The 14,484-nt window shown below is 44.9% G+C and overlaps 3 protein-coding genes across 3 annotated transcripts; 2 read left to right on the top strand and 1 right to left on the bottom strand.

The window, feature by feature from the left end:
- The first annotated feature begins 2,312 nt into the window (after positions 1–2,312).
- tmem64 (transmembrane protein 64) lies at positions 2,313–9,306 on the top strand. Its single transcript, XM_048994513.1, has 3 exons — positions 2,313–4,343; positions 6,172–6,327; positions 6,897–9,306. The coding sequence occupies exons 1-3, from the start codon at positions 3,633–3,635 to the stop codon at positions 7,083–7,085; spliced, it is 1,056 nt and encodes a 351-aa protein (XP_048850470.1). The 5' UTR covers positions 2,313–3,632; the 3' UTR covers positions 7,086–9,306.
- Positions 9,307–9,541: 235 nt separating this feature from the next.
- On the bottom strand, positions 9,542–12,910 carry tdp2b (tyrosyl-DNA phosphodiesterase 2b). Its single transcript, XM_048994512.1, has 7 exons — positions 12,518–12,910; positions 12,254–12,372; positions 11,402–11,578; positions 11,202–11,293; positions 11,002–11,120; positions 10,748–10,918; positions 9,542–10,131 (listed from the first exon to the last, which is right to left on the bottom strand). The coding sequence occupies exons 1-7, from the start codon at positions 12,662–12,664 to the stop codon at positions 9,850–9,852; spliced, it is 1,107 nt and encodes a 368-aa protein (XP_048850469.1). The 5' UTR covers positions 12,665–12,910; the 3' UTR covers positions 9,542–9,849.
- A 48-nt stretch (positions 12,911–12,958) lies between these two features.
- On the top strand, positions 12,959–14,349 carry acot13 (acyl-CoA thioesterase 13). The gene is made up of 3 exons (XM_048994519.1): positions 12,959–13,357; positions 13,635–13,819; positions 14,109–14,349. The coding sequence occupies exons 1-3, from the start codon at positions 13,274–13,276 to the stop codon at positions 14,263–14,265; spliced, it is 426 nt and encodes a 141-aa protein (XP_048850476.1). The 5' UTR covers positions 12,959–13,273; the 3' UTR covers positions 14,266–14,349.
- Positions 14,350–14,484: the final 135 nt, after the last annotated feature.

Here is a 14,484-nt window from a genome sequence, read left to right as displayed (position 1 = left end):
CTCTAAATAAATATATAAATATGTGCCTGCTTATTACATAAAAATCGAATAATGTTATAAGCCTGAAATTCGAACTTTTCAGTTATTTGTTTTTGCGTTTGTCCGGAGTGAGGTATGGTAGGCAGTGGAAATAATATTTTTTCTTTGATTGATTTGTATTCCTTTCTTTGTAATTTGCGTGCTGTGGCGTGCTATCTTTTGATGTTTTTGTTGCATTTTCGAAATCTGTAATTCATGACGTGTGACTAATTAATGGACTCATTTGCCAATTTATCGTGTGAGGGGCGCGGAATGAGGCGGGTTTTTGGGGGGCTGTCTGGTCCTTGGCGAGGAGGAACGCAATGAAAACGGAACTGAGAACTTGATTGATCAAGTGATCGGAATTGATAGAAGACGACGTGCAACTGGACCGGACGTGGTTTAATTGCACGGCAATATTGCTGTTTTAAAAAGAATGCTTTTATTTAGTTTTATGTATTTGTGGGTGTAACTAGCGGGAAGTCTGGGTATTTATTTGCTTATTATTTTTCCTCTTATTTTATGCGCCTGACGGGCGACGTGCATCGAGGAGTCGCCCCGAATAGGAAGAAGAGACAGTGAGTGCAGCGGTGACCAAAACGTAGTGTGGACTATCGATCAGATTCCGGGATACATTCTTTTGTGTTTTTATCATGGGGCCGTGTAAATAGCTTGTTTTTCTCTATTTGTTTCGTTTCTCTTTTTCTGGTATTGTTTTTTGTTTGTTTTTTTTGTAACTGGCAGTAGTGCGGTTTTATTGTAGCCTATTAGTTTTGTTTGCCTGCTCGTTTGGTTGCTGTGAGTTTGCAAGATTGAATCGCATTTTGTTGTTTTTCTTGCCGATTTGATGCAATTATTATTCACATGAACATTAAATTATTGACATGGATGTGAACTGTCTTTAATTATGAATACTTTGTCAACATGAATGACACGCTGTCCCGGATGGGTGTTGTTATTGTGGGTGGAGAATCTCAATGGTCTCTCCTGAAACTGTGACATAGAGAGCTGGGACTCTTTGTGTAGAGATAGTGGTAGGCTATTATCTGAATACTGTAATCAACTTGCTAGGAGCTCAGCCTTAGCAACTGGGTTTTTGTTCAAGGGCATTTAGAAAATTCAATAACACAAATAAAATAGTAAGTGCATTAAAATGTAAAAATTTATTAGGGTCAAAACATAAACCAGGGACATTTAGTATACTGACTTATCTGGAATATAAAAACTTAGCCCAATATAACAAACCTTTTGCAGTCATTTTAATGGGAAGTTAACATGGCAAATTAATTATTTATGCACAGGACACCAAAACACACGCAAACACAATATTGACTCATCTGTGTATAGAGTGGTACTGTCATGCAGTGTAATGGATGATACTGGTGTTATGGAGAAGTTGGATTACAGCAAATGACGAAACTACTACTTCAACATATATACCATATGGACAAAAGTATTGGGACACCTGGCCATTATACCCACAGGAACATCCCATTCTAAATCCATAGGTGTCAATATAGAGTTGGTCCCCCACCCTTTGCTGCTATAACTGCTGCCAGTCTTCTGGGAAGGATTTCAACCGGAGTTTGGAGTGTGTCTGTTGGGATTTCAAAAGTTATACGCATAGAATTCTCAAAAATGTGTGTGTACATATTCTAGAATTGTTATTTTAGATGTTTCCAACTTTATGGGAACAGTTTGGGGAAGGAAGGTCCTTTTCTGTCCCAACACGACTGTGCCCCAGTGCACAAAGCAAGGTCCATAAAGACATGGCTGGATGAGTACGGTGTGGAAGATAATGACTGGCCCACACAGAGCCCTGACCTCAATTCCAATAAACATCTTTAGGATGAATTAGAGCGGAGACTGTGAGCCTGGTCTTCATATCCAACATCAGTGCCTGACCTCATAAATTCTCTTCTGGGTGAATAGGCAAAAATTCCTACAGACTCACTCCCAAATCTTGTGAAAAATCCTTCCCAGAAGAGTGGCAGCTGTTATATCACCATGTTGATGCTTATGGATTTGGAATGGAATGTCATAAAAGTTCCTGTAGGTGTAATGGCCAGGTGTCTCAATACTTTCTTTTTTTGTATTTTATATGTTTATTTAAAGAGGTAATGGCAAAATCAAAGTGCAGACCATTACATTGAAAGACAATTTAGCAGTTTGACATTTTATTTTCCCAAAAGTTATTCGAAACATTAGAAACTGTAGTTTTCTTTCATTCGTTTTCTATGTATATGGAATCTTTGTAGATATAATTTAACGAGGACACGGAAAAGGAAGCGTCTCATATAAAATAAAAACCTCAGTACAGCAAATCATATAGAAATATGTATTCCTGGACTCTTGCACTACCTCCAGTTACAGCCAACTTTGCACACCATTTGCGATTATTAATTAATGTTTGTCAGTACATTATATCTTGTCGCTCAAACTGTCCTCATTTCAGCGTGGGGCTGGGTAACCGTGTATCTCACTGCACATTGTACAGCTGTGAATGTAATACATAGAACTTTGAAACCTGAAATCAGTAAGTTGAGTAACCGAAGACGGCTCGGAACAGCCTTTTCGGAAATAGCAGACAGTGTTTCTAAAGCGCCGAACTATCACCATTGCGTGAGTCATTAACTAACTAAAGCATATACATCACTCACGTGTTTTCTTATCAAGACAATAAAGCCAACTACAATGGTAATACGAGAGCGACCCTGGTGCCGGATCACCATGAAGATACAAAACGATCACGTGACATAAAAGGACCCTGACGACAGGCAACCTGAGACAAGAAGGAAACAAACAACACGCCGGGGATGCGGATTACGTAACCGCGCTCCAGACTACGTCGCTGTCCGTGTCGCGATAGCCGGTGTCACGTGGTCGGGCGAGGGTGATTGTGGGAAAACAAACAGCGCTGTGAGCTACGTCTCCAGTGTTTGTGGAAGCGGCTGGAGGTGGTGACGGCTTTAGTCGGCGAAGAAGCGGCTTGTACGACGGGGAGGAGCAGCTGCAGCCCGCCCAGCCGGGAAAACTCCAGTGTGATGATGTGCGCGGGAGTCCGAAGGAAACGTACGGGGCACTGCCGTTTTCACACGGACTGCAGTTCGACGGGCGACTCGTAAAAGTTGGACTCTGTCCGGACTGCCAGCGGGGCTGTGGTGAGCGGGTTAGTCGGCCCACTGACTAAGCGATCGGGGTCGCCCAGAGGGTCAGAACCGTGTAGCCGGCCCAACGACCAAGTGATCTAGGGCGCCCGGGGGTGAGTGCCGCGTAGCCGCTTCCCCAGGGGAATATGGCGTTTGTCACCCCGCAGCAGCAGCGAGCGGTAAACGGCGCGTCCCCGGAGCGGCCGGGTTCGGGACCGGTGTACGCCAGATAAAGACGGCACTTTTTTTGAGGGGGAGCTATTGGCTGCCTTTACCGAACCGCGTCCGCTCGTCTGGGTCAGTAAGACAAGCTTAGCGGCCGAAAGGCTCGTATGGAGCCGCTCTGCAGCGGGGATGTAGCTGGCACTGCTCGGAAAGTTTGTATCCTGCTTAAGCAGCATCAGTGACGGACGATTTAGCGCAGAGCCAGCACCTCTGCGCCCGACGTGCGGCCGACGGGGAAACATGTGGAACCCAGGATCTGCGGGCCTGCAGCTCATAGGCAAGGTCTTGAAACATGTGGCGGGCAAAGGGCAGCTGCATCTGAGGAGCTGGCTGCAGAGGTCCGCCCAGGACTCAGCCGACTGCGAGAAGATGGACATCCTGATATGCAGCGCATTTGAGGAGAGGGTCGCCGGCGGCAAGCTGGAAGCCGAACTGGACGGCGAAGTTGGCGCGGACGGCGGCGTCTCCTTCCTCGGGGACGCCCGGCACCCCTACTGCGTTTCCACCTGTTGCTTTAAGAGCGCTGTCTTGGTCTGTATCCTGACAGCCGTGTGCTTCTCCTCGGTGGCCCTGGTGCGCCAGTACCTGAAGGACCTGCTCATGTGGGTGGAGAGCTTGGACAGCCTCGTGGGTGCGCTGCTCTTCATAGTGGGCCTGATCTTGGTGTCATTCCCCTGCGGTTGGGGCTACATCGTCCTCAACGTGGCGGCCGGATACCTGTACGGCTTTGTGCTCGGCATGGGGCTTGTCATGGTCGGGGTGCTCATCGGGACTTTCATCGCTCATGTAGTCTGCAAGCGCTTATTAACAGACTGGGTTCTGACCCGGATAGGGAACAGCGAGCAGCTGAGTGCTGTCATACGGGTGGTGGAAGGGGGCAGTGGACTTAAAATTGTGGCCTTAGCGCGACTCACCCCGATACCGTTTGGACTTCAAAATGCGGTATTTTCGGTAAGTTGCTGGCGGTAATACAGGCTGGGATGGGAGATCACCCTACCCTGCACTAAACACACCTTCCTCTACTCCGGCTCTTTGTGTTTCAGTGCAGCCTGTATTCATCAGAGTCGTTACCCCCCATAGGATGAGCTTGTGTCAGTCACCACACAGTTATCCTACTCATTTATGAATGATAAACAGGCATAAGTAACAAGGTGTTTAATTCTGCGTTTATGAATTTATAATGATGCTGTTGCAGCTCACAAAAGTCAATGAGGCAGAAACTGTGAAAGATCCAGGGTGTGTAAAGCTTCCCAAGTTTTGTTTGATCTTTAAAACCATTAATCTCGCCACCAGTCACATGATGTGTATCTTCTCTATGTTTAGGCTATTTTCACACTTGTAGGTATTAGATTTGTAGGTATAATTATGTACCGTGGAGGGTATAACTTTGGGTTGAGCATGGGGGTGGGGGGCGGTTTGAGATCTCCACCCATTTAAGTGGGTTCAGGGGCAGCAAAAAAGTATTTACATATGATTTGGCTGGTTTTGCTTTTTCGGGAGTGGCAGGGGTCACACCCCAAATTCCCCCCATATTTTCCGGCCATCATTACTTCAGTAGGAAGTGAGACCTACGCCCTTGACCGGAGATAATTTGAGACGGCATAAGTTGAGTTGGGGTAGACGACAGTATGCCGCGATCTGCGTGGCGACAAAGTAACAGCGTGTCCTGTTACCCTGGCCTGTCGCGGGCATTTCGCTGTTCCGGCAGCTTACGCAAGAGTCCTTCAGATGAAGGCACTGGTGATCTGCAAAAACGACATGGCTCTTATGTTAAAGATGTTCAACTGAAAGAAGGGTGTTGTCTATGTGCCCCTTTTAGTTTGTTTCTTTGATGTATGTTTTGTACCATTTTTCCATTGATATATCTGACTTATAAAAGGATGAAGCTTGTTCAGTGTGAGTCAGAACCATTGTCTGGGTTTGGGCACCTGGAACAAAGACCCCGATCTGAGGCCGTCTACAGTTGCAGGCATTTTCTGAAAGCGTATGCAGTGCTGGGTGCTGGCCGTCACTTCTTAAACAGTCACCTTTCGGGGAGAGTGGCAGTTTTCTGGGGTACTTTGTGCTGAAGTGCATGACGTCGCTTTAATGAGGGTAATCTGAGGCGCGTGTTACTGCAAAGGTGACATCTGTAATGACGCCGGAGTCAGCCGGCTTTATGTTACCTGCGACTTGCATTAAGTCCCGCCGTTTTCAATAGCGTCACTCTGCTCCCTGAATCTTTGGCTCAGTCAGTCAGAACAGGCACTACTGGCTCAGTTGCGTCAGCCGTTCAGTTTCTGTGTACCTGCGCATTGTTTCCTGTAACCTTTGTAAAAAATAACAGCGACAGTTATCTTTGTGAGCTGCATGCCTATTTAAATTCCTTAGCTCAAGGTTTGCTATAGAAGGTGATCTGTATGGGAAATATGATTGTCTTCATAGTTATGCAGCTGTCACCCTGCTTTCAAAATGCTTGTCTATAGATAGCTGATTGTCCCTCCAGGGATTAATAAAGTTGTCATGGCACCCAGGTGCATTTAAATATGATTGAAAACAGTAAAATACTCAGGAAAAATGCAGCAAATAGATGAAATTGTAAAATGCAGTTGGAATATGTACGAATCTGAGATGAGATAAACATCAACAAAAAGATGTTACCGATTGGTTCCTTTAATCCAGTTGAGTTGAGTTTTTGACTCGGTATTTTAACCAGCCATTGAGCCGACAGTCAGATGTGTTGTCTGCCAGTGCTGCGCAGTCTCATGTCTTGCCAACCACCCCCCCCCCCCCCATGTAGATCACAGATGTGTCGCTGCCAAATTACCTGGTGGCTTCCTCCGTCGGTCTGCTGCCTACACAGCTCTTGAACTCGTACCTGGGGACCACGCTCCGGACGATGGAGGACGTCATTGCGGAGCAGAGTGTCAGCGGCTACTTCGTGTTCAGCTTGCAGGTGAGGGGGGGGGGGGTTGGCCGGCTGGTCGGGCTCTGCTGTTCGTTCGATTGCTGTAGGCTACAGGTGCCCTAGAAGCAAAGGTGTGGCGGAAATTCCTGCACTTCTCACCTGGCCGAGTGCCAACTCTCTGGATTCTCTGCCCTTTCTGCTGTCAGTTGTGAGCTGGTTATCCGGAACATTCAGGTGAAACAATGGCGTCTGCTTCGGTCTGCTAGGCACACTGGCTGCCCGGTGGCAGGCCCCCGAGTTGTCGTACTGTTATAGATTAGCTCAGTTAAAGACATTTGCCGAACAGAATACACAAGGAACAAGGGTAGTAACAACATAGTCAACACAGTGGAAACACAGTACACAGTGTTCTGTATTTAAGGATTCTATGGGATAATAAGGAATAAACGTATATGATGCATAGATATAGTAAATAAATGGATCAGTATATTAAAAGTTAGTAACAGTGAAAACATTATTATATTTGTGTGTTTCTCGATGTAAGAGCAGTGCTCTGAAGTATTTGAAGCATGTCCCTCACTGAAACGGGCCTAAAAAGTGTGTCACGCCCCCCGCAGATCGTCATCAGCATCGGCCTCATGTTCTATGTCGTCCACCGAGCCCAAGTGGAGCTGAACGCCGCCATCGCTGCCTGCCAGATGGAGCTGAAGACGTCGTACGTGAATGGCGGGGTGCTGAACCACGGCGGGGTCACCTACTGCAGCAAGCGGACCGGGGTCACCGGGGGCGGGGTCAACGTGGTGTGAGCCCATGCTGAGCACAGATACAAGTACATGTAATATATAAAGGAAACCATTTTAAAATTCGTCGGTATGAGCCGAACACTAAGGGCGAAAATGCAGCTGATGGAGGCTTGTGGCCGGCGGATGCTGTCCTTCCGCCGCGCGCCTCTGCTCTTCTGGGAGAAGGGGGGGCCCTGCGGGGATTTTTCCGGATACCGGCCCGTTACCCTGGGCACTACGGCGTAACGGGGAGAGTTAGTCTGAGCCGCTGGACGTAAGGACATCGGGAGGCTGAGCCAGCTTACGCCCGATCCAGCATCTAAGATGGCTTTGAAGTGCATTTTATGTAGTGTTACCTGGCTGTGCATTTCATTATTTTCTTCCTTGATAATATTCTATTTCAGTTCCTGTTTTTCCTCTAATTTAAAGCCAGGAGAGCAATGGGGCTGTATGTACCCCCTGGTCTCCCCCTGTCTGCTGCTGGGGGAGTTTGCCTACCCCCCTCTCCACCCTCATGCAGCAGGTCGCTCTCTGCCTGGTCCGTCCTTCACGTCACGACGCCAACAGATGGCGAATCTTAGCCCGGAGCTCAAACGGGGCAAATGGTCAGATTGCGCAGTGCCGCGAGGTACCGGGTGTCATGGACGTCATGAGCAAAGGCCAGGAAGCTGTAGAATGTTCTGTAGCGTACGCACTTCTATATAAACATCTTGCCCAATGAGCGCACATGCAGTTTTATTCGCTTCTGAATTGTTAAATTGTATTTGAGACTCGCGTTAAATAGTTTTGATGATATAAGCTGCTTTATGACTGTTGTCTGAAGGGCCCCCTCACTGGGGTGACTGGAGCGGTTTTCTGGTTTGAAAACACAGGTGCCGTGTGTGTGTGTGTGTGTGTGTGTGTGTGTGTGTGTGTGTGTGAGAGAGAGAGAGAGAGAGAGTTAGTTCGTTCACTTGATGTGCTGTGGACACTGCGTCATGCGATGCCCTCCTTAACTGGGGGTCTGTACGGTACATGGTGACAGGGCACTAGTTCGCATCCATAGATCCTGCTTGTATCGTGTAGCACAGTGTTTCCCAACCCGGTTGTCAGGAAACCCCAGAAAGTCTAGCGGAGATGTAGGCTGTGTGGCAGGAAGCAGAAGCACGGACCGTCTTGGGGTCCCCGAGGGCCGGATTGGGGTCCCCGAGGGCCGGATTGGTAAACACCGCTGTAGCTGCTCAAACGGCATGGCAGACATGGGATCTCCCCAGTGCCGCTGGAACACTTACATTTATTAATCTATTAAGCTTCTTTTAGTCAAAAGTTTGACCAGTGCTGGCATTGTTTTTGCGTCCTATTGAAATTTCTGAACAGAACCTGTTCTATGTTATTTTTATTTAATCTCTGTTCATATGTATAATAGTTGTCAACACTTGACTTTCTTACTAACAGTTGATTGTTGTGCAATGTATGCCAAGTAATTTTTTTTTTTTTTTAATTAAATGTTTAAGTTTGACCTACATCCCAGCTGTTAATTTGTTTAAAGCTATCATTAGCTATATTTTAGAGCAGATCAGATGACAGTTTTGCAGCTTAAGGCCCCGTGTGTGAAACTGAGCAATAATTTTTGAAAAGCAAATGAATCTTATTCACTTAAGCTGGATATCAAAGCATCTGACATTCCCAAGCTTGTGCTAGAATGCTAACCTGCCTTGTGCCTCCTGCTGCATATAACATAATGGACCGGCCCAGGGCTGCAAACGGGTCCCATTATGGGTTTTGGGCAAGGTTGTTCAGCAACCCCGGCCCGATCCGGTCCGATGCAAAAAAATTAAAAAAAAATTGGTGTTTGAACACAGGCTTCAGTCTGACACGCTTTTAAAATGTACCAGGCTCGAAAAGCCATGTCAGTCTCGTGGAAATGCTTGTGCAGTGTTTAAAGAGGTATGAACTTAAGATGGTGGGGATTCAAGGAAGTGAGGATGTCTTTGGCAGACTGATATGTCCATAGCAGTGCTGAGAATCACAAGCTGGGCAAGACCCCGTGTGACGGCAGGCGCAGGTCCGGCATCATTGGGACGTGAGACGTGGCCCGACAAAGTGCATTACATATATGCTGTATTTTGACATACAGAGACGTTTACAGTGTGTAAAATGAATATCGCTGTAAGGCTTGTTCAGTGTTATCAAATAAAATGTCAAAGTGTAAGTTACTCTGCTCTGGGATGCAAAATCTATAGAATAAAAAAATTTAGAACTTAAATCGAATGTGGTTTTGTATTTAGTTTAGTTTTGGTGTGGGTTTAGCATTCTAGGCCTTTTTTTTGCATCCATCATCAAAACAGCATAATTGTGCATTTTGGGATATGATGAGTGACAAATCACACACACACAGATTATATATTTATATACATATAAAATTTCCCTAATCTGATCCCTATTTTCGCTATACAAACTTGTAACCTTGTGTTGGCAGACAAAATATCACCCAAAAAAAGTCAGCCTTGAAAGGAGCTGATTTTATCTAGATAAAATATATGAATTTCAAGCTGTTAAAAGAACTGTGATCAAATTGCGGTGTAAACTTCATACAATGGGTGCTTTAGTATGTGATGTTTGAAACTCCTTGTTGCACAAATCAAAGGAGAAGAATCATACTGACTGAAGAGATTCTATGAAACAGGGAGCTGGGAAGTGGCCCTTGAGGTTCATTACACATTAACAATAACATTCATTGCTACACTTGAGTGCAATCATTTCCATTACTACAGGAAACTAAATAGCTTGACAGCAGGTGAGTAACTCCTCAGGAGGCCAAGGTGAAGGTACAGTAGATGCCCCAGTGGTCACTAATATAACGACCACAGTCCAGCTTCTCCAGACCAACCAGGTTCATGTGGTCTGGGGCCAAGCGGGACCCCGTCCCGGCCGGTCGCAGGTAGATACGGTCAAAGCGACATCTGCTGACATAAGGGAGGCCCTTGTTGCTGTTGCCCTTTGTGTCCCAGGTATAGCGGCAGTGCTCCTGTCGGCCCAGCTGCTCCCAGACGTCGCACACGCCAGCCGGAAGCCCCCCCACTTTGAGCACCTGCATGGAAACAAAACAAATCAGAAGCTGGCTAATGGTCCAGAACATCTCCAGCAGATCGGCAATCAGATTAGGAACAGGTTGCCAACTTTCTTTAGGGCTAGAAGAAAAAGCATTAATTCTTACTTTTAACAGGAAAGTAAAAAGATAAACATTAAAATGGCAGATTAAAAAAAAAACAATGCATCTGTTCATGAATATTCTTAGTGCCTCCACGTGATTATACCTCCCATAATAAATCAGTATTACGGTCTAACCTTCATTGTTGGCAGCGATTATCTTAGCATACAGTTATCGTAGAACGTAAGCAAAATACTTTGTGTCAACGTGTAAACAGGCTAGGCTACTTCTAGAGTTTAAATAGCGCATCTATGGCTAACCTCATATTGAGCGAATCCGTCAAACCCGAATTCCTCCTTTTAAGGTGTATTTGCATTGCAGTCTTTCAGTGGTGATATTTTAAATATTAAGTCTGCTTTGTAATACTGACAAACTACTGCACTTCACTTTTAAACTCAAGTGCTTCCACACAACTAATAATCAAGTAATCAAGTTTAACTGAGTAATCGTAACAGCGCTAACATTTATGCTGAAACAATTTACACTTGGATCTTACTTCAGGGTCCCTCAGGTTGGTGTCTCCACCAAATACAACAGAGACGTTGTCCGGCGTCTCCTTCATGTGCCTCAGCACTACGCGCAGCTGATTCATTCGTTCCTGGGCCTGTTCTTTACAGCTCTCCAGGTGTGATGTCATCAGACATATGTCTCGGTCCAAGAATCTGACCTGAATCAGACACACAGATTTTAAATGCTGTTTCTGTTCTGGTCATGCGCCTAAATCAAAAAGGGAGCAGAGAAGGAACAAACCTGAGCTACAAGAAGATTTCGCAACATCTGGGTCGCCGGGTAACTGACAATCTCGCTTTTTAGGAGTTGGACTCGGGACTTCTTCAACATTATACCAGTGAAGTAACCGTCTTCATTTCCTAATAGGGAACAAGACATTGTTAAGGGCACCGCTGAGGTACTAACGCCGCAGTTAAAAATTCATACAAAATGAAAAGTACCTTCAATTATAGTGTATGATGTAGCACGTTTTTTGAGATATTTCATGTATGGCGGGATGAGTTCTTGCAAAAACACTACGTCAGGTGTGTACCTAATCAAAAGGGAAACAAGTGTTTTAATCAAACTATTCACAGCTCTTTACTTGTCCCCTGCCCCTTACAGCTTCACCTTTCTCTCTGACAGCTCCCCTTCCACTTACAGAACCAGGACTGAGCAGAGTCCACGGGCACGTTCTGCCAGGTTGCCGGTATCCAAACCATCCACATTCCAGGTGAGCAGAGACAGCTTGCAGTCATCGTCTGGCTCCGCTTGCTGCCTCTTGCCATCTGTAGAATCTGCTCCTGAACATGAAGGATCCTCCCCTGTTAAGTCTATGCTACAAGGGAACCAAACAATGAACATATGAAACAGTTATTCAGCATCTCTGAAGAGAGATTAGAACAGCGGGTCATTGTGGGTAATCTGCGGATAAGCAAGACAGAATTCTTTGAACATCTCTCAAGCCTAAATATCATAATAGCGTCCTTGGGATTTGTGAAAGGCACTATGTTAATTGTATTTATAATTATTACTACCCGTGGTCAGAAGGTCGCTGGTTCAAATCCTAGGACCAGCACACTGATGATACCTTTGGATCCTTAAGCAAGGAACATAATCCTCAGCTCCAGGGCCACTGCATGCTGGCTGACCCTGCGCTGTAACCATCAAGTTAACTCTCACCTGGATGTGTGTCTGGGTGTCTGATGGGAAGCATATTGTACTAACCTAAACGACATCTTCCCCACGTGGATCAATAATGTATCACCGCTATGCGCTAAGCTGAAATTTAACTTATTCCTTTATTTGAACATCTCTCAGGCCTAAATATTATAATAGCAAGACTTAGAGCAGATTCGGCCAAGTCGTGCAGGTTATGCAGCTTAACGAGTGTACATGACATCAATAAATTATATACCACAACCAATTTCATAATTACCAAACACATACAGTATGTATGCTTCACAGCGTTAGGAAACGGGATGGGGATGGGTAGGAAATGATGGATCCTTACCAGTCCACGGCCCCTGCCTCGTTTTTCGACGTCTGCGGAGGCTCCTTCATGGGTTCTGCATCTTGAACTGCATCGAAGACGGCTTTCATGTCTTCCTCGAAAAAGGAGTTTAAGGCTCTCTGTGGAAGGACATGATGGTCAGAAATCGATTCTTCGCGATACAGAAACCAGCTCAAAGACACAGCTGTGTCATTAGTCACAAACATGTCATTAGTTCAGTAATTTTACTTTTCTGTCTGAAATTCCGCACACATTTGAACCTACTTCCATATCCCAGTCATTTTCAGCAAGGTAGCACTGAGCCACAGCGTCGTCCGAACTAGTGATAGATGCAAACTTCTCACAGAGTCGTACTCTGCATTCCTCCAAGCTTGCATCAGGTTGTTTCTCTATTGTATCTTTACCATCCATCTTTATTTTGTTGGGACTAAAGATTCACCGCTGCGGTCGTTCTGCAAAACTGTCAGCCTATAGAAATGTTATTTAGCAGGCGCTAAAAGTAAAAATTACCATTATGCATAACGTATTTTAGGAAACAATAAAATGCAACACATACCGCTGTTTTACTTTACTTACACCGTCTAACCGTACAGCTATAAACCTACCGCTGCAAATGCGGAACTACTTATAATTAGTGACTTTGTGACAGGGACCGAAATGCGAACCGTCGCGCGCGTGAAACGCGTTTCCGGTTGTTAGTTCTTCCGGTGGATTTTAGCAGTTCAGTTCCTAACGCTGTATTGCTTCTCTTTAGGTTGTGGTTAAGACGCGAGGAAAATACAAATGCATTTCTTTGCATTTTGATAAAGAATTAAAGTATGCAGACCGTAACAGTATATTAGACCTGGATTGAGTGAAGAGGCGGCTGTGGGGGTCGGACACTGCTGCGGAGTTTCAGGTCGATATCGGCCTGGCTCTTCTGATTAGTTCGAGGAAAAGAACAGGGTTAGGGATTTCGGGAGTAACCACTAACGTTTTACTTTCAGTATAGTTCTCTAATTTGTTATTTCATATACTACAATGGCGTCGTTGTCTTTAACACATTTAAAAGAATTAATGCGTTCCATGGTGGACAGCCCTGGTTTTGATCGGGTTTTAAGTAAGGTATGTTTTTCATTAAATTACTCTTCAGAAAATTCACAATATGCATAAACTTCTGCGTCTGCCTTTAAGAATTGAACTGAATATTCCACTGATAGTTCTGATTGCAGATTGCAACAATGAAACGCCTACAATCTACTTTATTTTACCGACTGACCTTGACATGTCGTGCTTGGACCTTGTACTGCTGTTATTGCGGTACCACTGTTTGGTTAGCCGACGCTTTTTTCAAGGACATTCATGTTTGAATAATACAAAAAGCAATCGTGTTCCTTTGCAGGTTAACATCGTATCAGCAAGTCCAGGTAAAGTGGTTTGTGAGATGAAGGTGGAGGAAGAACATGCGAATCGTTTGGGCACGCTACACGGTGGGCTGACAGCCACTTTGGTAGATGTAATTTCCACAACCGCATTCATGTACACTGAGCGAGGCCTTCCTGGTGTCAGCGTTGACATGAACATCACGTAAGTGCATTCTGCACCAGCCATTAACAGATGTTTGCTTAGAAATGGTCTTAACTTGAATTTCTGCTTACAAGACCTAGTGGAATATATTCGGTATGACGCAGCAAGTAGATATTCAGGCACTAAAACTGGTGCTTTTTTTTTTTTTTAGATTAACCTGAAATACTGATTAGTAGATTACAAAAAACAGTGGGACTGACCTGAGTAAAAAAATTGAACCACGTTACCCTCAAAATAGCCTCTAATGTAGGTGTTAAAAAATTAGTTATTAGTTTTGGTTGTCTTTCAGGTACATGAACGCAGCCAAGGTAGGAGATGATGTGTTCATTACTGCCCAGATATTGAAGCAAGGTCGGACACTGGGATTTGCCACTGTTGATCTTACCAGCAAGGCGACTGGAAAACTGATTGCACAAGGAAGACACACTAAGTACTTGGGTGGTTAAATCTGGGCTTAATATTTGAGCATTATTTGCATAAACTGTAACACGTGTCCAAATAAATTCTATTGGTTGCAAATATTTTACAAAGTTTGTACTGGCATATTTTTAAATTACACGTCCCGTTATGGTACTATCCCTTATCTATTGAGTTTTTTTTCCTAGTAAAGCCAGTTTACTTATTTTAAATGTGTATGCTATTTTTATGTAATTTTTATTATATCA

The sequence above is a fragment of the Brienomyrus brachyistius genome, chromosome 23, assembly GCF_023856365.1.
Source record: "Brienomyrus brachyistius isolate T26 chromosome 23, BBRACH_0.4, whole genome shotgun sequence".
Lineage (NCBI taxonomy): Eukaryota > Metazoa > Chordata > Actinopteri > Osteoglossiformes > Mormyridae > Brienomyrus > Brienomyrus brachyistius.
The sequence above is the reverse complement of the archived record's forward strand: the minus strand, read 5'-3'. Positions and strand labels throughout refer to the sequence as shown.

Excerpts from the sequence above, each read along its gene's own strand:
- acot13 (XM_048994519.1), top strand. The coding sequence starts at position 13,274 with ATGGCGTCGTTGTCTTTAACACATTTAAAAGAATTAATGCGTTCCATG. Across the intron at positions 13,358-13,634 it reads TTGATCGGGTTTTAAGTAAG|GTTAACATCGTATCAGCAAG; the intron begins GTATGTTTTTCA and ends GTTCCTTTGCAG. Across the intron at positions 13,820-14,108 it reads AGCGTTGACATGAACATCAC|GTACATGAACGCAGCCAAGG; the intron begins GTAAGTGCATTC and ends GTTGTCTTTCAG.
- tmem64 (XM_048994513.1), top strand. The coding sequence starts at position 3,633 with ATGTGGAACCCAGGATCTGCGGGCCTGCAGCTCATAGGCAAGGTCTTG. Across the intron at positions 4,344-6,171 it reads TTCAAAATGCGGTATTTTCG|ATCACAGATGTGTCGCTGCC; the intron begins GTAAGTTGCTGG and ends CCCCCCATGTAG. Across the intron at positions 6,328-6,896 it reads ACTTCGTGTTCAGCTTGCAG|ATCGTCATCAGCATCGGCCT; the intron begins GTGAGGGGGGGG and ends CGCCCCCCGCAG.
- tdp2b (XM_048994512.1), bottom strand. The coding sequence starts at position 12,664 with ATGGATGGTAAAGATACAATAGAGAAACAACCTGATGCAAGCTTGGAG. Across the intron at positions 11,294-11,401 it reads CTCTGCTCAGTCCTGGTTCT|GTACACACCTGACGTAGTGT; the intron begins GTAAGTGGAAGG and ends CCTTTTGATTAG. Across the intron at positions 10,919-11,001 it reads GAAATCTTCTTGTAGCTCAG|GTCAGATTCTTGGACCGAGA; the intron begins GTTTGTTCCTTC and ends TGTCTGATTCAG.